At 40.4% G+C, this 16,534-nt stretch overlaps 1 protein-coding gene across 3 annotated transcripts in view; it reads right to left on the reverse strand.

The window, feature by feature from the left end:
- Positions 1 to 15,966, reverse strand: part of PDLIM3 (PDZ and LIM domain 3) — a 34,293-nt gene extending 18,327 nt beyond the window's left edge. For 2 of the 3 annotated variants that reach the window (XM_015139561.3, XM_015139560.3), the window contains exons 1-3: positions 15,801 to 15,966; positions 4,657 to 4,808; positions 2,990 to 3,074 (exon numbers count right to left, since the gene is read on the reverse strand). In XM_015139561.3, coding sequence (XP_014995047.1) covers positions 2,990 to 3,074; positions 4,657 to 4,808; positions 15,801 to 15,893 — 330 coding nt within the window. In that variant the 5' untranslated portion in view covers positions 15,894 to 15,966. 3 annotated transcript variants of the gene reach the window in all.
- Between the last annotated feature and the right edge of the window lie 568 nt (positions 15,967 to 16,534).

Below are 16,534 nucleotides of genomic sequence, written 5' to 3' on the forward strand. Positions count from 1 at the left end.
TAAAGGCTCCAACTGACTGGCTGCTATAGACCTTAACCTGATCTTAACCTTTAAAAAAAAAAGCAATTTTATCTCATTTTTCTCATTTGTAGTATCATAAATACTCATATTTTCTAACCCCCAAATGTGGGACACAAGGGCTAATACATGATTGACAAGAGGTCAGAGTATTTAAAATTAGGATCATGCCTTAAAATCCCATCCTTAGAATAACCATAGTCATAAATTAATACTCACAGACTTGCAAAAGAAGCCTCTGTTAGAGCTACAACTTGGAGAATCACCCTTAAACCCCAGTTCTGGAGAGGTGTTAGCAAGACGCGGGCTCCCATCCTGGTCTAAACTCACTTTGTGCTTAGTAAATACCTGCTGAATTACCCTACATGCCAGGGTGAGGGATGCAACCATGAGGAAGGATCACTGGGGATTTGGCACTTCGGTCAGATCTGTCTAGTTGGCCTCATTTCTTGCATCTCATATTAATGAAACTGGGTTTAAAAATTAGGAGAAATTCTTGCATGGAAAAGTAATTTGCAAAGGGTGCGGTGCAATATTGGATGTGTGCTGTGTAGGGAAAAGGAAATGCAGAGTCCCATCTGGTTGGTCCAGGTTGTAAGAGGCTGAGTGGTCAATAAATGCATGTATGTTGACTTTAATTTTCAAAAGCACCATATAGTCTCTTTTTCTCATGTGTTACCTCCAGGTGATAAATTGACGAGGGTGGGAGGAAGCAGGTTGGCTTGGGCATCTCTGCAAAGGGCTAGATACAAGTGAGAACTCTACCTCAAGAACTTTCTTTTTTTCTTCCCATCTTTTCTTCTAGCAAAGCAAAAGTTGACTAGAGGTATCATTATTCACCAGCCCACCTAGTATGTCACGGGGAGTCGCCATCAGCATTCAGATCCCTTCTCATTGTATTTATTATCTGTGCCATCCATTTTATCTTTTGCTCACTTACCCCAAAGAGCAGAAAGTCTTACCCTGCCTAAGTATCCCACTCAACTTTCTTTTTCTTTTCTTTTTTTTTTTTTTTTTGAGACGGGGTCTTGCTCTGTCACCCAAGCTGGAGTGCAGTGGTGCAATCACAGCTCACTGCAGCCTCGACTTCCTGGGCTCAAGCGATCCTCCCACCTCAGCCTCCTGAGGAGTTGGGACTTACAGGTATGTACCACCACGCCCTGGTTAATTTTTAAAATTTATAGAAATGGGGTCTCACCATGTTGCCCAGACTGGTCTCAAACTCTGGGGCTCAAACAATCTTCATGCCTCTCCCTCTCAAAGGATTATAGGTATGAGCCAACGCGCCTGGCCCCACTCAACTTTCAAGATTAGTTTCCGTGCAACAGCTGGGAGTGATGGCAGAACACCATTCTGAGAACTGGCTCCCAGGACAGGTCCTGGCAATGTTAGAAAATGCACAGCTCATTTTTAGGCCCTTCAGTTCCCTTCATCCATTTGTCAGCTATTTATTGAGCTGTGGGCTATTTACTGAGCTAGGGGGGCTTAGAGGGAAGACAGCAGCCTCAAGCTTCCTGCCTTCATGAATATTCTCTGTCCTGATCACTCCTTTTGGGGCTTATTTTTTCCTCCTTTTTGCTTTTAGTGGATTTTAGATTCAGACTCCACCTTCCCTTTAGTCAAAACTCTAGGACAACAATCTAATAAACTCATTTCCTCTAAAGATTATATTGCTCAGGGTCCTTCTTCTCCCGGAGAGATTCTATTTTAACTGAAAATAAAGCTTGGATCCACTTGTCATGACCCTTGTAATAGCAACGAAGAAGGCATTTCTAGCCTCTAGGATGTCCTATCACGTAGGCAGCTAACTATCTCACCAGCAAGAAAGGCCAGGATATTTTCTGATTCCAGACTGGGGTGGGGGTAACGTACTGATAATAAGGAGAGCTACCACTTATTTGAGTATTTCTATGAACAACTCAATGTGACAACTTCTTCGCTTGTATTATTTTATTCTAATCTTTGAGAAGCCCTAGGAGATACATGTACTGATGTTATTCAACATCTTTTCGCAAAAGAAATCAGAGGCTTACGGAGACAAGTGGAAAACTTGAAGGACAAACTCAGGGGTTGATTTTCTTGAAAGGGGAAATACTTCTAAACATAAATTACAACTATGTTTTCAGTTGCCTTTCATCAGTTATATAGAAAAACTACATGCTGGGAATATCTAATCAGTTTAGCAGGAACATGTGTTTCAAAAGGGGTAGTAAATGTATGCATCTGTATCTCTAAACCTTTAGAGCTTCTATGTCGAGGTCATAAAATGCTTTTCTTAATTAGATTTCTCAGTACATCACAATCAAGATTTGATTTAATTTCAGGTTTTTTTGGACCTTTTGAAAGTAGACATAGATCAGCATCAGATGATTAGATTAATTTAGTTTATTACAGTTGCCTCCAGAGAAAATCCTTTATCTTTTATAATTCAGCTGTAATGGCAGAATATCACCATGATCACACTAGGCAACACTCTTTTCTTAGAGTAAATTTAATTATAGAATCCCAGAAGTGAGAATTAAAGAAGAATATAAAATAAGATCTGGGTGAAGACCTCGAAGGATTGAAATTCACAATAACTAGTAGATTGGAGGCACCTGTTTCAAATGGTAGACCTTATTTTTGCCTTGCTTTGTTTTAACGACTTCAACTCCTTAGATTACCTCATGATCATTTCACAGAAGTCCATCACAAGAAATGAAAAAATAATAAGTGGACTCTGTAGATTTAGCCAAATTCTTTCTGATGGGAGCATATTTTGTCTTTCAACAAGATGTTCACATAGGAACACTACTTTTTCTTGATGTAAGAAAACACGGATAATATAAATTAATCTCAGAGAAGAATGACAGACAACAGCTTCATCAGGTGGCTTGTTCCAATTTTTCTATTTGTCTCTTCTTCCCCTTGGAAGGCATCCCAATGATTTAAAAGGAAATACAACGTATAACGTTTGCTCTAAAATTCATACCTGTGGTTCTGATTCTAAGTTGATTTTGAAAGGATGGGCTTTCCCATCTTCAGACACCTGTGGAGACCATAGGTGAGTTTCTGCCCTGGAAACAAAATAAAATTTGTAAACTTCAAATTCTAATGGTACTTTCAGTTTTAGTATACTTTAATTTCCCATTATGTTTGTGAAAATACTAGCAACCCTCACTAACTTACGCAAAAGCAATATTTCTTTGTTGCTGATTATTCTGTATTTTCCCATATAATTAGTCTTTTTTTTTTTTTTTTTTTTTTTTTTTTTTTTTTTTTAAGATGTTGTCTCCCTCTGTCACCCAGGCTGGAGTGCAGTGGCAAAATCTTGACTCACTGCAACTTCTTCCTCCTTGGTCCAAGCGATTCTCCTCCCTCAGCTTCCCAAGTAGCTGGGATTACAGGTGCCCACGACCATGCCTGGCTAATTTTTGTATTTCTAGTAGAGACAGGGTTTCACCAGTTGGCCAGGCTGGTCTTGAACTCCAGACTTCAAGTGATCCACCCACTTTGGCTTCCCAAAGCACTAGGATTACAAGTGTGAGCCACCACACTCGGCTGAAGACTTACATTTTTAATGTCCTTTTGGGGACTGTAGACTAGATAAAAATTGCCTGGAGTACACTGTGCAGTTTCTGGAGGAAGGAGGCCTGCAATGCACGTGGGGAACAGGAGAGGGAGACTCTGCAGGCACACTCTGCAGATGACCACCAGGCAAGGTCCCTAGACCTCCCTACTTCCCTCCAGTCCTATTGAGGCCACTGCAGAAGACAGTGAGTGATCTGTCAGGTGGATTTGTTACTGGCATCAAGGAAATGTGCTTTGTCCAACCCTTCCCATGCATCTGCCTGCGACCTAATGGCTCCTAAGGGACTGTAAGCTTGGCATGAACACAGGTTACGCATCGAGAGTGAAAGAATCTACTTCACCCCATGAAACAGCAGATTGGTGGACTGATTGATCCTTCTGTACCACAGCAGGGAAAACTGCAAGTACAATCATAACAGGATGAACACACAGTAACAACCACTATAACAAATTACTATTATCATGGTTCAGTTTTGGATCAGGGATCTGATGGCAGGAGATCAGGCTCAATTTCTCAGTGTTTTTGGGGGGTGGGGTCAGAAATGTCTCAGTATTTAACATGCCCACGTACATATGCACTCTCACACCTGTAACGTTCTTCTGGGCTGAATTCTGTACAAAAGAGCCAATGGCAGACAGGATATTAGCAGCCAGTTTTTAGTACAATTACAGTTGGGCAAATCAAGAGATTCTTTCAGGGGAATCTCTCCATTCCATTCCACTCTCTATCACACTGAGAACAGTGATATAACTAGTTGTGCTGTTCAGTGTTTATGTGGCCAATAGTTGTTCTATTTTCATAGTTAATTAACTGGGTTATTACTGGAACAAATTCTTTCAGCCTCTTTTATTATTCTAACATTCCAGAGAATCCTTTTTAGAAACGATTTGTCAACAACTGCTAGATTGACTGACTTTAGTAAAGAATTAAGTAGTTGATATACAAAAAAGCCAGCCAAAATACTAGGTATGTGGCACTCCTTGCTAGGAGGATGAAGTTATTTATAGTTCTGGTTCAGGTTCTCCTGCAAAACAGATCAGATTTAACTACCATTAGTTAAGAAGCACCTGTCAACTTTGAGACACAGCTGGTGAGCTGCTGCTTTAATCCTGTCCTGCGCATCAGCATGAGTCATGGACTCTGTCCCAAAGCCGTCAATAGCCAGGATGACATCTCCAGGACACAGGTTGGCAGCTGCCGCCTTGCTTCCTGGTGTAATCTGGAAGAAATAATGGCACTATTTAAAAACCAACATCCCGCAATATCTTGAGTTTTGTGCCTGACATTTGTATTTCAGCCTGGTAACATGTTAAATGTTTCACTGGGCGGAAAAACTGTAAATCTAACTTAAGAAACTCTTAGTTGGTCAATTGAATTAGGTCTATTTTCTCATCATGTTGAATAATTTTGTTTCTTACTAACCACATTTGACATTGTTGTATCTGTTACTCTCTTTTAAAACGTCTTACATAATTCCCAGTGTGAATCATACATTTTTTGTTTTAAAAAACTATTTTTCATTTTTCATCACCCAGAAGTCTCTATTTGGGAATAGAGTTTTACTATATTCAGGCAACTTTTATATTCAGATTGAAACTGCTTTCAATCCATATATAGCAATCCTTACTGTTTATCATCTTTAAAATTCACATAAGATGGACTGAATGTTTATGTCCCCCCCAAACTCGAATGCTGAAATCCTAACCACAATGTGATGGTATTTAAAGGAGGGACTTTTAGGAGGTAATTAGGTCAGAAGTGAGGAGCCCTCATGAATGGGATTGGTGCCCTTATGAAAAAGTCCTCAGAGAGAGCTCTCAGCTCTCTTGCCTCCAATAAGGAGGAAACAATAAGTGAGGTGTCTGCAACCCAGAAGAGGTTCCTCACCAGAACCCAACCATGCTGGTATCCTGACCTTGGATTTCCAGTCTCCAGAACGGTGAGAAATAAATTTATGTTGTTAAAAGCCACCCAGTCTATTACACTTTGTTTAGAAATCTGTAGAGACTAACAAGAAGAGGCCAGATAATACACAAAATTATAGCTTCTCTTGAACCCTTCAGAGAGCTGAAGTCACAGGGCAATAAACTTAAAATCTAAGGAAAGATAGGTGCCTTCAAGCAAAGGCAAGACATGAGCACAGGCTCAACTGCATGGAGCAGGGCATGGAGGAAGACGTGGCTCCCATACTAGCTGTTATGAAGAATTCAGCTAAAATTATTAACAAATTGCTAAAGATCCAGTGTGAGTTAACATGAGTGTATAGAACTCCTGGAAACCACAGACACAAAGGAAGTTTGTATTCACTCATGGTTTCTTCTCCATGAATGAAGAACAGATGAAACAAACACAAGACAACTAACAAGACAGTAGATTTTACTTAAACCATATCAGCAATTACATTAAATGTAAATCATCTAAACATATCACTTAAAAAACAGAGACTATCAAACTAGGTGAAAAAGCGAGATCCAATTTTATGCTGTCCACAGGTTTTTCCTTCAGGGGCAGGAATAAAAGGAATACTTAAGAATACAGAATATGGGAAAATATGGTTTTCCATACTTTAAAATATTTAAAAATAGAAAGGCGGTAATCATTACTGTTGAATATTCAGTTAAAGGCAATGATTCTTTTGACAAGTATACCTATTCCCAATTTTTCTGGGTAAATCCCAACTATACACCTCTGCCTACAGCTCACATGAGTCTTAATCTTGCCTACTTCTCTCATATCATCTTACATTATTCCTGCTCTCCCTCATCCATGGTGCTGTGGCCATTCTGATTTCCTTTTAGTTCCTCATGTAGGCCAAGCTTGTGCCCCTTCTGGGGGTTTTATGCACTCTTATTTCTGCCTGAAATGCTTCCCTTACTCTTCACTCCTTCTCACCCTTTAGGTCTAGGTTCAAATCCTGCACTCTCAGAAAGACTTTGCCAAACATCTGAAGTAGCTTCTCTAGTCCTTCCCTCATCGTTCTTCACCATTATACCCTATTTCCTTAATGAAAATTATTTGTACTTTTATGTTTATTTGTGTATTGTCTATCTTCCCAACTAGACTGGATGCTCTTGAGGACAGGTACAATATGATGTATATTTCTAATACTTCACAGTGTATACCCCAGTACTTAGAATCATTGAAGAATCAATTAAAAAGCATTTAAATCAGAGCTTACATAAAAAAGAACTAGTCCCTATCTACCCAAAGATTATAGCTTTTAATGTCAACTTGTCATTGCTACGTTTGCGAGTTTCTAACAGAGCAGAACAATACATACTAAGTCAAATCTCAAACTGCTCCAGGAGGAAACTAGATTATTTCTAATGCTTTGAGGATCAGTAATTAATTCATTTGCTTTTTCTTTATTTGCTTATTCTAGCTATCTAATTGTGGTTCTAAGGAAGATACAAGTTCATCTAAATAAATAAAATTGCTAAAATAATAAGTTCTCATGTGTCCTGGATCTTCTGTCTCATCACTAAAATGTTTATTGTACTCACTTTATTTCTGTGATCATCTCACTGTAGCTATCACAATGATTTTTCCAGTAGGAACAGTTAATAGAAGCTGGGTGAAGACAACTGGGGATAACTATATCTTAGCCTTTGGGAGGCATTTCATAGCATTTTCCATTTAGAAACATTCTCAGACTCAGAACTGTTAGAACAAAAGTTACCATTCCCAAAGTGACTTGTAGGGATAAAAATAATCTTAAACTTTCAATTTTCTCTAATTTGTCAAAATCAGTATTTTCTATTTTTAAATGTCTAAGACTAGAATAATTTTCTTTGAGTTAAAACACAGGCCAGGCATGATGGCTCATGTCTGTAATCCCAGTGCTTTGGGAGGCTGAGATGTAAGGATTGCTTGAGGCCAGGAGTTTGAGACCAGCCTGGGCAAAATAGCGAGACCCTGTCTCTACAAAAAAAATATTTCTTAGAAAAGCTAGGCATAGTGGCTCACACCTGTAGTCCCAGCTGCTCAGGAAGCTGAGGTGGGAGGACTGCTTGAGCCCAGGAGTTTGAGACTTCAGAGAGCTATGATTGCACCACTGCACTCCAGCCTGGGCAACAGAGGTAGACCTCCTCCCCTCACCAAAAACAAAACAAACAAACAAACAAAAACACACAGAAGGTATATTTCAATATATTTGCTTTCAGAGCCTAACTTAGCTTTTCTAATACGCCTAAATAGATTTAAGTTATGTAATACTCAATTCTGATTTGGAAAAGTCTAACTTTTCTTTTAGCTCTGGTTAGGATGAGTGTAAGGTGGGATAAGTGGAGGTTTGTTTCTGCATGTGTCCACACTAATTTTAAACAGACATCTGAACAACAGCCCTTCATTATCTAAGTCCAATATTTATTGATATCTAGAGTCATACCCACAGTATTCAACTTAGATAATGAATAGCTATTGGATATCTAAGTTGAATATCTTAGATACTGAATATTACTAAAATTTGCTAACAATATTAATACTAAATAACATCTTATACTTATGCAAAATGTTACATTTGCAAAGCCCCTTCTCACACCTTTGCCCATTACAGCTCTCTGAGACAGGCTGGAGAAGGAAAACTGGTTCTGGTTTTCAGAGGAGAAGAGGTGTCTAAGTAACCTGCGGCTTGCTGCGGAGCTGGGAGCAGCTGTATAGCTACGTCACCAGCTCTTTCAGAAGTCAGCTAGGACAGGCGGTTTATAGTGATGGCCAGATCCCACTTGTCATTTTGTATTCAACCTGGTTATTGTTGTCCTGAGACCTCTAAGGAGAGAGTTGATAAGAAAAAGGAAATAGAGAGAGGAATGAGAGAGGAGAAAATCTGATGCCTTTATTTCTTCCTCGTTTTCAAGTGCAGCAAGGCCAGTGATCAGAAAATGATTGTGAAGTAGTTTTTCCCAATTCTGTGAAGAAAGTCACTGGTAGCTTGATGGGGATGACATTGAATCTATAAATTACCTTGGACAGTATGGCCCTTTTCATGATATTGATTCTTCCTATCCATGAGCATGGACTGTTCTTCCATTTGTTTGTGTTCTCTTTTATTTCGTTGAGCAGTGGTTTGTAGTTCTCCTTGAAGAGGTCCTTCACATCCCTTGTAAGTTGGATTTCTATGTATATTATTCTCTTTGAAGCAATTGTGAATGGGAGTTCACTCATGATTTGGCTCTCTGTTTGTCTGTTATTGGTGTAGAGGAATGCTTGTGATTTTTGCACATTGATTTTGTATCCTGAGACTTTACTGAAGTTGCTTATCAGCTTAAGGAGATTTTGGGCTCAGACAATGGAGTTTTCTAAATATACAATCATGTCATCTGCAAACAGGATGAAGCTAGAAACCATCATTCTGAGCAAACTATCGCAAGGACAGAAAATCAAACACCGCATGTTCTCACTCATAGGTGGGAAGTGAACAATGAGATCACTTGGACGCAGGGTGGGGAACGTCACACACCAAGGCCTGTTATGGGGAGCAGGGAGCGGGGAGGGATAGCATTAGGAGATACACCTAATGTAAATGACGAGTTAACGGGTGCAGCACACCAATATGGCACATGTATACATACGTAACAAACCTGCATGTTGTGCACATGTACCCTAGAACTTAAAGTATAATAATAATAAAAAAAGATTTTTCACTGAAACTAAAGGGTTAGTGTAGGTTTATTAAAAGAAAGCTATGGATGTGTATAGTTGAATAACTGATTTGATTAAAGTTATTTGGAGCTTGAAAAAAAAAGACAATGTCTGTGAAACTGGCCTGATTTTAGTAAGTTAAACGATCTGTTTAATCATGAAAATCTATTATTTCCGTGCATTACTTTATTACTTTATTGCATTATTATATTCTTTCCTTATATCATTACTTTGTATTAGCATGCACAGTTTATTACTGTTTTCCCAAATTAGGAGAAGAGAGAGCTGAAATGAGGCATAGAGCTTTTCAGTGGATTATTTATTATTTAGGCTCATTAGGGTCTCAAATATCAAAAGTACTGCAGAAATCATTGAACGCGGTACTGCAGTGAATCACTTAGCAGCGTGTTTTCAAACTTGTGTGTTTATAAGAATCACCTGGGGTCCTTGCTAACATAAAGACTCCAGTCCTACTCCAGATGCTCAGAATCAGGAACAGAATCTCTAGGAGAGGAGCCAGGGAATCTACGGTTTTAACAAGAGCCTCAGATGATTTCTGTTATTCACATCAACCTATATTACTTGGATCTGTTGGGGAAAAAGCTAACTGAAAACACAGATAAAACATCTATAACATCCTATTTATGTGGAGACGTAAGGCAAGTCCGAGACAGAGTCCCGAGATGATGTTTCCGTTAATAAAAATGATTGAAATAGTTATGGAACGAGACGAGCACACACTGAAGCCCTGCACAGCAGGCACGGATCGAAATCATGAGAAACTCCATTGTTCCCTCTCCTTCCCTAGCAAACAGACTCCGCGTGCCTCCTTGGCATCCACAGCCCTGCAGCACCTGGCTGCCAAAGACATTTCTAGAGCCACACCCCACACCGGTTATATCAGAATCCCTGCATGCACCTGGGCATGGGTGTGTTCAAAAGTCATAGGGTGGCTTGAACATGCTGCCAGCGCTGAGAACCATCACTGGATTCCTATTGAGAATTACTATCTCACTTAATTCTGAAGACAATCTTACAAAGTAGTTATCTCTTTTTTAAAATGAGAAAATGGATGCTTGGAAAGTATAAGAAGCTTGGTTACGGTCCCACATCCTGAGAAAACCTGAAATTCCCACCTGGGTCTGCCTGGCTCTACAGCTCAGAATCTTCCATCGTCTCGCATTGCCTCTCCTGCAGGTAACCTTTCCTTCAACACCTCCTAGCTCTTTGGGCATGGTTTTCTCGTGGAATTCTGGACAGGTTGTGTGACGGCAGTTCATATACATGTTCCTTCTTTTCTGCTGATATTAGCTTCTCAGGGGTTAGAAGCCCATCTAAGCCACAATTATACGCTCGCAGCGTCTTTCGCGTACAAGACATTCTGCACACAGTAGATACTTGTGAGATGTATGAGTTACACACAAACCAGTACTTCCATGTAGACATGGTCTGTGTTAGAACAAAATTGAATAGGTTTTTATTTACATCAACCTTTCTACTACCTTTGTTTTACCCTGGAAAAGAATTGCATTCAATTGCAAACAGTCCTTTCTAAAAGTTTAAATTTCAAATGTAGTTTATATTACATTAAATTTCAAATTTAGTTTATTTTAAAGTCATACACTTTTCTCTCTTAAAGCCTGCAAAAATTAGGAACATGCTAACATTTTCTATACTGGTCCTCAAGCTCGTACAGCATTCTCAGTTATAATGATCTTGATCTTAGATGTGCTCTGGATAGGAAGGAGGGAGGAGAAGAGGGGAAAGAGAAACTGAGTGAGAAAAGACACAGTGGCATCAGACCTAGACAATCATTTTATGTCATGGACATAAAAGAAGCCTGCCCTGTACACTAGCCTCCCCTTATTCACGGTTTTGTTTTCTGCAGTTTCAGTTATCCGAGGCCAACTGCAGCCTGCAAAAAGTAATTGGAATATTTGAGAAGTAAACAACTCCTAAGTGTTAAATTGCAGCTGTGCTGAGTAGCGTGATGAAGTCTCACTGTGTCCCACCTGGGTCACGGATCATCCCCTTGTTTAGCGTATCCACATTGTCTATGCTACACTCTTCACTGTGAATCACTTTGCAGTCTTAGTTATCAGATCGGCTGTCACAGTATTGCAGTGCTTGTGTTCAAGCAACCCTTATTTTACTGAATAATGGCTCCAAAGTGCAAGAGTGCTGTGCCCAAGTTATAAATTAAACTTTATCACAGGTATGCATGCATAGGAAAAAACACATATATATAATTAGGGTTTGGTACTAATGTAGGTTTCAGGCAACCACTGGGGGTCTTGGAATGTGTCCCCTGTGGATGAGAGGGGATTACTGTATTCCATACTGAAATTTTGTCAAAGCAAATGATTTGTAACTTGTCTGTGAGAGTAGATCTAGCTTCTGGATGGTCCAAGAACTTAGACTTTGTAGAAGGTTTTATGGGAAAAAAAAGAAAAGATGCTCACTTAAAGAAGTGAACCTTAAAATTCTTCTGTGAAATGCTTTGGCCAGTTATATATGGTGTTCGAAATAACAACTCCCTCCCCTAAACTGAACATCCAAAACTGAAATTTTATATTGCACAAGGTCTATCACTCTTATTGCCTAGAAACTGCTTTCCTAAAAATTGTGTTTATCACAACCAGTTGCTAAAAATTTGTTTTGAGAATGTCTGGTGTTTGACTTACCTTACTCTTGATTGTTTTCATAATACAAAGATTCATCTGGCTGACTATGTGGATTGTACACAATTACAGGGGTGAGGGCCCTGTGTCCTAATTTTGGGAACTGTAATTTCAATTGATGGAGGAAGTTATATTTGTCACTCTCCTACAAACTCTGGTTGGAGCCCCATTGTCTAGGAGTATTGCTGTAGCCTGTATTTGTATAGTGTGAGGGAGTGAATGGTATAGCTTGTAAGAGGACAAAAGCTGATTTAATGGGGACTTGATTAAACACATCTCATTTATGGGACCTTTTGTGGCTTTAAGTACAGACATTGGTATTTCAATTCTTTGTATATTAAGAACTTATTTAAAACTGACAAATTGGCCAGGCGTGGTGGCTCACGGCTATAATCCCAACACTTTGGAAGGCTGAGGAGGGCGGATCGCCTGAGGTCATGAGTTTGAGACCAGCCTGGCCAACCTGGTGAAACCCCATCTCTACTAAAAAAAAAAAAAAAAAAAAAAAAAAAAAAAAAAAAAATTAGCTGGGTGTGGTGGCGGGTGCCTGTAGTCCCAGCTACTAGGGAGGCTGAGGCAGGAGAATCGCTTGAACCTGAAAGGTGGAGGTTGCAGTGAGGCAAGATTGCACCACTGCAATCCAGCCTGGGTGACAGAATGAGACTCTGTTTCAAAAGCACAAAAAAACCAAAACAAAACAAAAACATGACACATCAACTAACAATAGAACAATTCTCACTTATCTTTTTGTGAAATATTTTTGAGAACACATTCTGTACCTACTTGTAATAGTTCTGTAAAAAGTGAACAATCTAGTCAATCATTCATACTGTGTCTATATTTATTCTACAATACATATGATCTACTAGGAACTGTGCTAAGCCCTGAATGACCCCCAAATTAGAAGGTTCCCGCCCTTGGGGAATGTGCAGTTTGGTGGGATACAGATGCAGTGAAACATCTGGTACAGGCATGACATAAGGAGGGATTACACAGGCCGAAAGCTACAGTAATCAAATGGATGAGATGGTTGTTACTGAAAGAAGGAGTGGGGAGAGGCGTTGGAGTGGGTTTCCACAGGCATAGAGGACAGTGGTGTGGTGTGGGGAAAAGAAATCTGGGGAAAAATGGTATCAGGAGCAAACACATGTCAGGGAAACCATAAGTAGTCCAGAGGACAGCCCCCCTGCCTACGTGTGGAGCAACGGGAAGAAAGGGAGAGAAAACGGAGAGGAAAGAAATGAAGTTAGCAACTCAAATTGGGATAGTAGATGGTAAAAAGTCATGAATGTGATGCTAAAGCCACACATTTCACTCTCTACAAACCAGTGATGCCACTGAAGGATTTTTAAGAATGAGAAAGGAGCAACTTGGCATTTTCCAGAGACGGTAAGAGTATGCTGTGTGAATTGGACGGGGGAGACAAATGTCTAGGTGTGGAGCTAGGAAAGCTTGAAGAAGGACAGTGGTAGAAAAAATGGAAAGTGGCAGATCTTGAAGACAGAATCAATAAGGCCAGTGATGAAGAGGATGGCAGAAAACACCTCTTTGGAAATATCGGAACAAGTGTCCATTTTCACCTGTGGCCTTCAGAATGCAGGCAGAGCCAGCATCAGAGCCTGGTTAATGAATCTTTTAAAGCCTCATTCTCCTCATTTGCAAAAGGGGACGTCACTACTGCTACTCTCCTAAAGATTATTGTGAGATTTCAGTGAGTTCGTGCATATAAAAGGTTCCCATCAATGCCTGGCAAGCAAAAGAGTACAATAACACACTTACGACCTCACACACTACCTTTCAAAATGGTGTAAAAATGTTAAAAGCGGTACAACAATTCACCATTTAACAATACTGAGTTATTTTTCTGTAATACTTTTCTGTAATACTTTTTATTCTTTTTCTTAACAAATTTCAGTATTCTTATCATTTCAGTGAAAATATTCTCAATTAGGTGTTCACTAAAGCATAAAAGTTATTATTGAATAAATAAATGAATATTCTTATTTATTCAATAAGAATCTACTATGTACTTGGCTTTAGGGATGCTTGGGATACAAAAATAATTTGGTTTTACCCGCTGTCCTGGAATTAATTAAAGAGAAAAGGCATAATCAAGTGAAATAATATTTGGTCATAAACTGTTATTGAACCAAATGTCAAAATGAGTGATACGAATTAGTTATGAGTTAGAAATTCCAGATAGAATTGGTTTCCCTAATAATAATTGTCATTATATCAAATATATTTACCAATAGCTATTGTAGGCCCACTCTGGAATGTAAGCACTGATTTAAAATAAACATTTATAATGTCAACAACTCAAAAATTCAAGCATATCATTACTTATATTGACATACAATTATACTATAATAGCAAAATATTTCTTTTATAAATACCTTAAAAGATTTTCGTGACTAAATTATTTTGTTAGAATTTAATGATTTATTCTGTGTTAGGATTCAAAAGTTTATTCAATTTAAATAAAAACTATACTCCAGAAACTAAAAATATTTCTTACTAGATATAATGGAAACTGGTTTTTTTTTTTTTTCCGGTAAATCTATAATAGGAATTGCTTGGCCCAGGTCACTAAAGCATTTTCTGCTTAATTTACTCAGGAACATTTTTGGGGGTATGTTGAACAGTTTTCATGTTTCATATAAAAACACATGTCAGATGTGTTTATATGTTTTTGAAAAATGTAAAACAAGGCTTGAAACGTTCCATTGTATGCGTCTGTAGGATACATGTTTTGACATATTTTTAAAAGGATGTTGGTTCCCAATTCTCATAGGCATATACAAATAAAACAGAATTTAAAAGGTATTACCTTGTTCAAAATCTGTATGAGATCAATCAGATTACAACATATACATTTATAAAATATGGCATGAGAATACAAGAAAATAAAGTATAATACTCTGAAACTAAAAGTATAATATTCTGAAAGTTTACGCCCTTAGGTATTAAATGTTTTATATGTGACAACTGAAATAATACATTAATTTTCTATGAAGAAAAACATTGTTAGAAAAAAATCAACTAGACCAAATAATGCTTTAGAATTCTTCAAATTTACTGATAAGAGAGAAACCCTGAGGTTTTATTTTTACCTTGTTTTCTCATCATACAACAGAGAACACTAAGTAAAGCTTGATTTTGATATTAAAGCATTATTTTCGGTTTTTAGGCTGAGTGGTTTACTCTGCACCAGGTAAACTAAACTGCCACGTTTTCTTTGTAGCTGGAGTCAGAGGTTGATGATTGCTAAGCCAAGTTCTCAGCTTTGGAAAACATGTGTTCAAAATGCCTGGAAACTCAGGAGTACGCATTAGGAACATTTCCCCTGTCTGGGCTGATAGGAGCTGCTCCAGTTTGGCCAACCCAGGCCGTGCCCCGCGAACAGCGCGCTGCTGAAGTTTTCATCCGACGAGGAAAATGCTCAGCTGCGCGCCAGCTCCAGGGAATGCCCGGGGGCGCCATCCCTCGTCTCTCCCACCCGGGACCCATCATTTGTTACGGAAGGGCGATGGGGTGTGTTTTATTTCTGTTATCACATACAAACATTTAATACGTAAAGGCGAGGACGCATCGAGTCTGGCAGCCTCGCCTTCCCTGAGCCCAGGGGCTCTCCTCGGAAAGTCGCTGCGGACCCAGAGGATGGGACACCTTTAGAGCGGACTTTGTCAATCTCTGAGCCGCTCCGCAGCCACTTGACGGAGTTGCCGCCGCCCCCGGAGCTGGGCGCTGAAGCCCGGGACCCAGCAGCGCCCCGTCCGCCAGCCGGCGCGCGCTTTCTAGCCGCCCTCGGCCCCGGGGCACCCACCGCGTCCCCCCGGACGCCACCGGAGTCCCCACCTCGCAGCAAAAGCAAGAACGCCGACACCTACCCTGGTGATGACCAAAGGCTGGTTGAAGTCTATGCCCCCTGAGAGCCTGAAGCCCCAGGGCGCCGGGCCCGGGAGGACCACCGTCTGGGGCATGTCGCCTTCCTCCTGCCCACCGGGCTCTGAGTGTCCCCGCGCGGGGCAGCCACTCCGCGCCGGGCAGCGTCCTGGCTCCGACCCGGGCGGGGGCGCTTTATCCCCGCTGGGAGTGACGTCACCGCCCCGCCGTCCTCCCCGCCCCCTCCCACCCCGGAGAGCTCCAACTTTGGAAGCGAGAGCCGCGCCAGCCCTGCGGGAGTGCGCAGTCCGGCCGGCTGGGGCAACCTCCCGGGCCTCGGAGGGCGCGGGGGCTTCGGGTTACAGCGTCCGTCGCTCTCTTGAAGTCACACCTGTCTCCCTGTTTATCTTCTGCTTGGAGCGCAGCAGTACACTTTGTTGGAAGCGAAAGCAGTCAGACCACAGCCTCCATGCTTTCAATTAAAACGAGCATCATCAATACAATTCGTTATTTAGCAATTTCGAGTGCATTAATATTTACTTACTACCTCTGCCGCTTTGGGCAAATTACTTAACGTCCTTTTAAATTTTTGTTTTATTTATTTAGTTTTCGTAGAGACCGGGTCTCCACTTTGTTGCCCGGGCTAGTCTTGAACGCCTGGGCTCAAACAGTCTTCCCACCTCGGCCTCCCAAAGTGCAGGAGAGTCTGGCCCGGGTCCTGTGGTAGTCTTGGTGTGGA

This window comes from Macaca mulatta, chromosome 5 (assembly GCF_049350105.2).
Source record: "Macaca mulatta isolate MMU2019108-1 chromosome 5, T2T-MMU8v2.0, whole genome shotgun sequence".
Lineage (NCBI taxonomy): Eukaryota > Metazoa > Chordata > Mammalia > Primates > Cercopithecidae > Macaca > Macaca mulatta.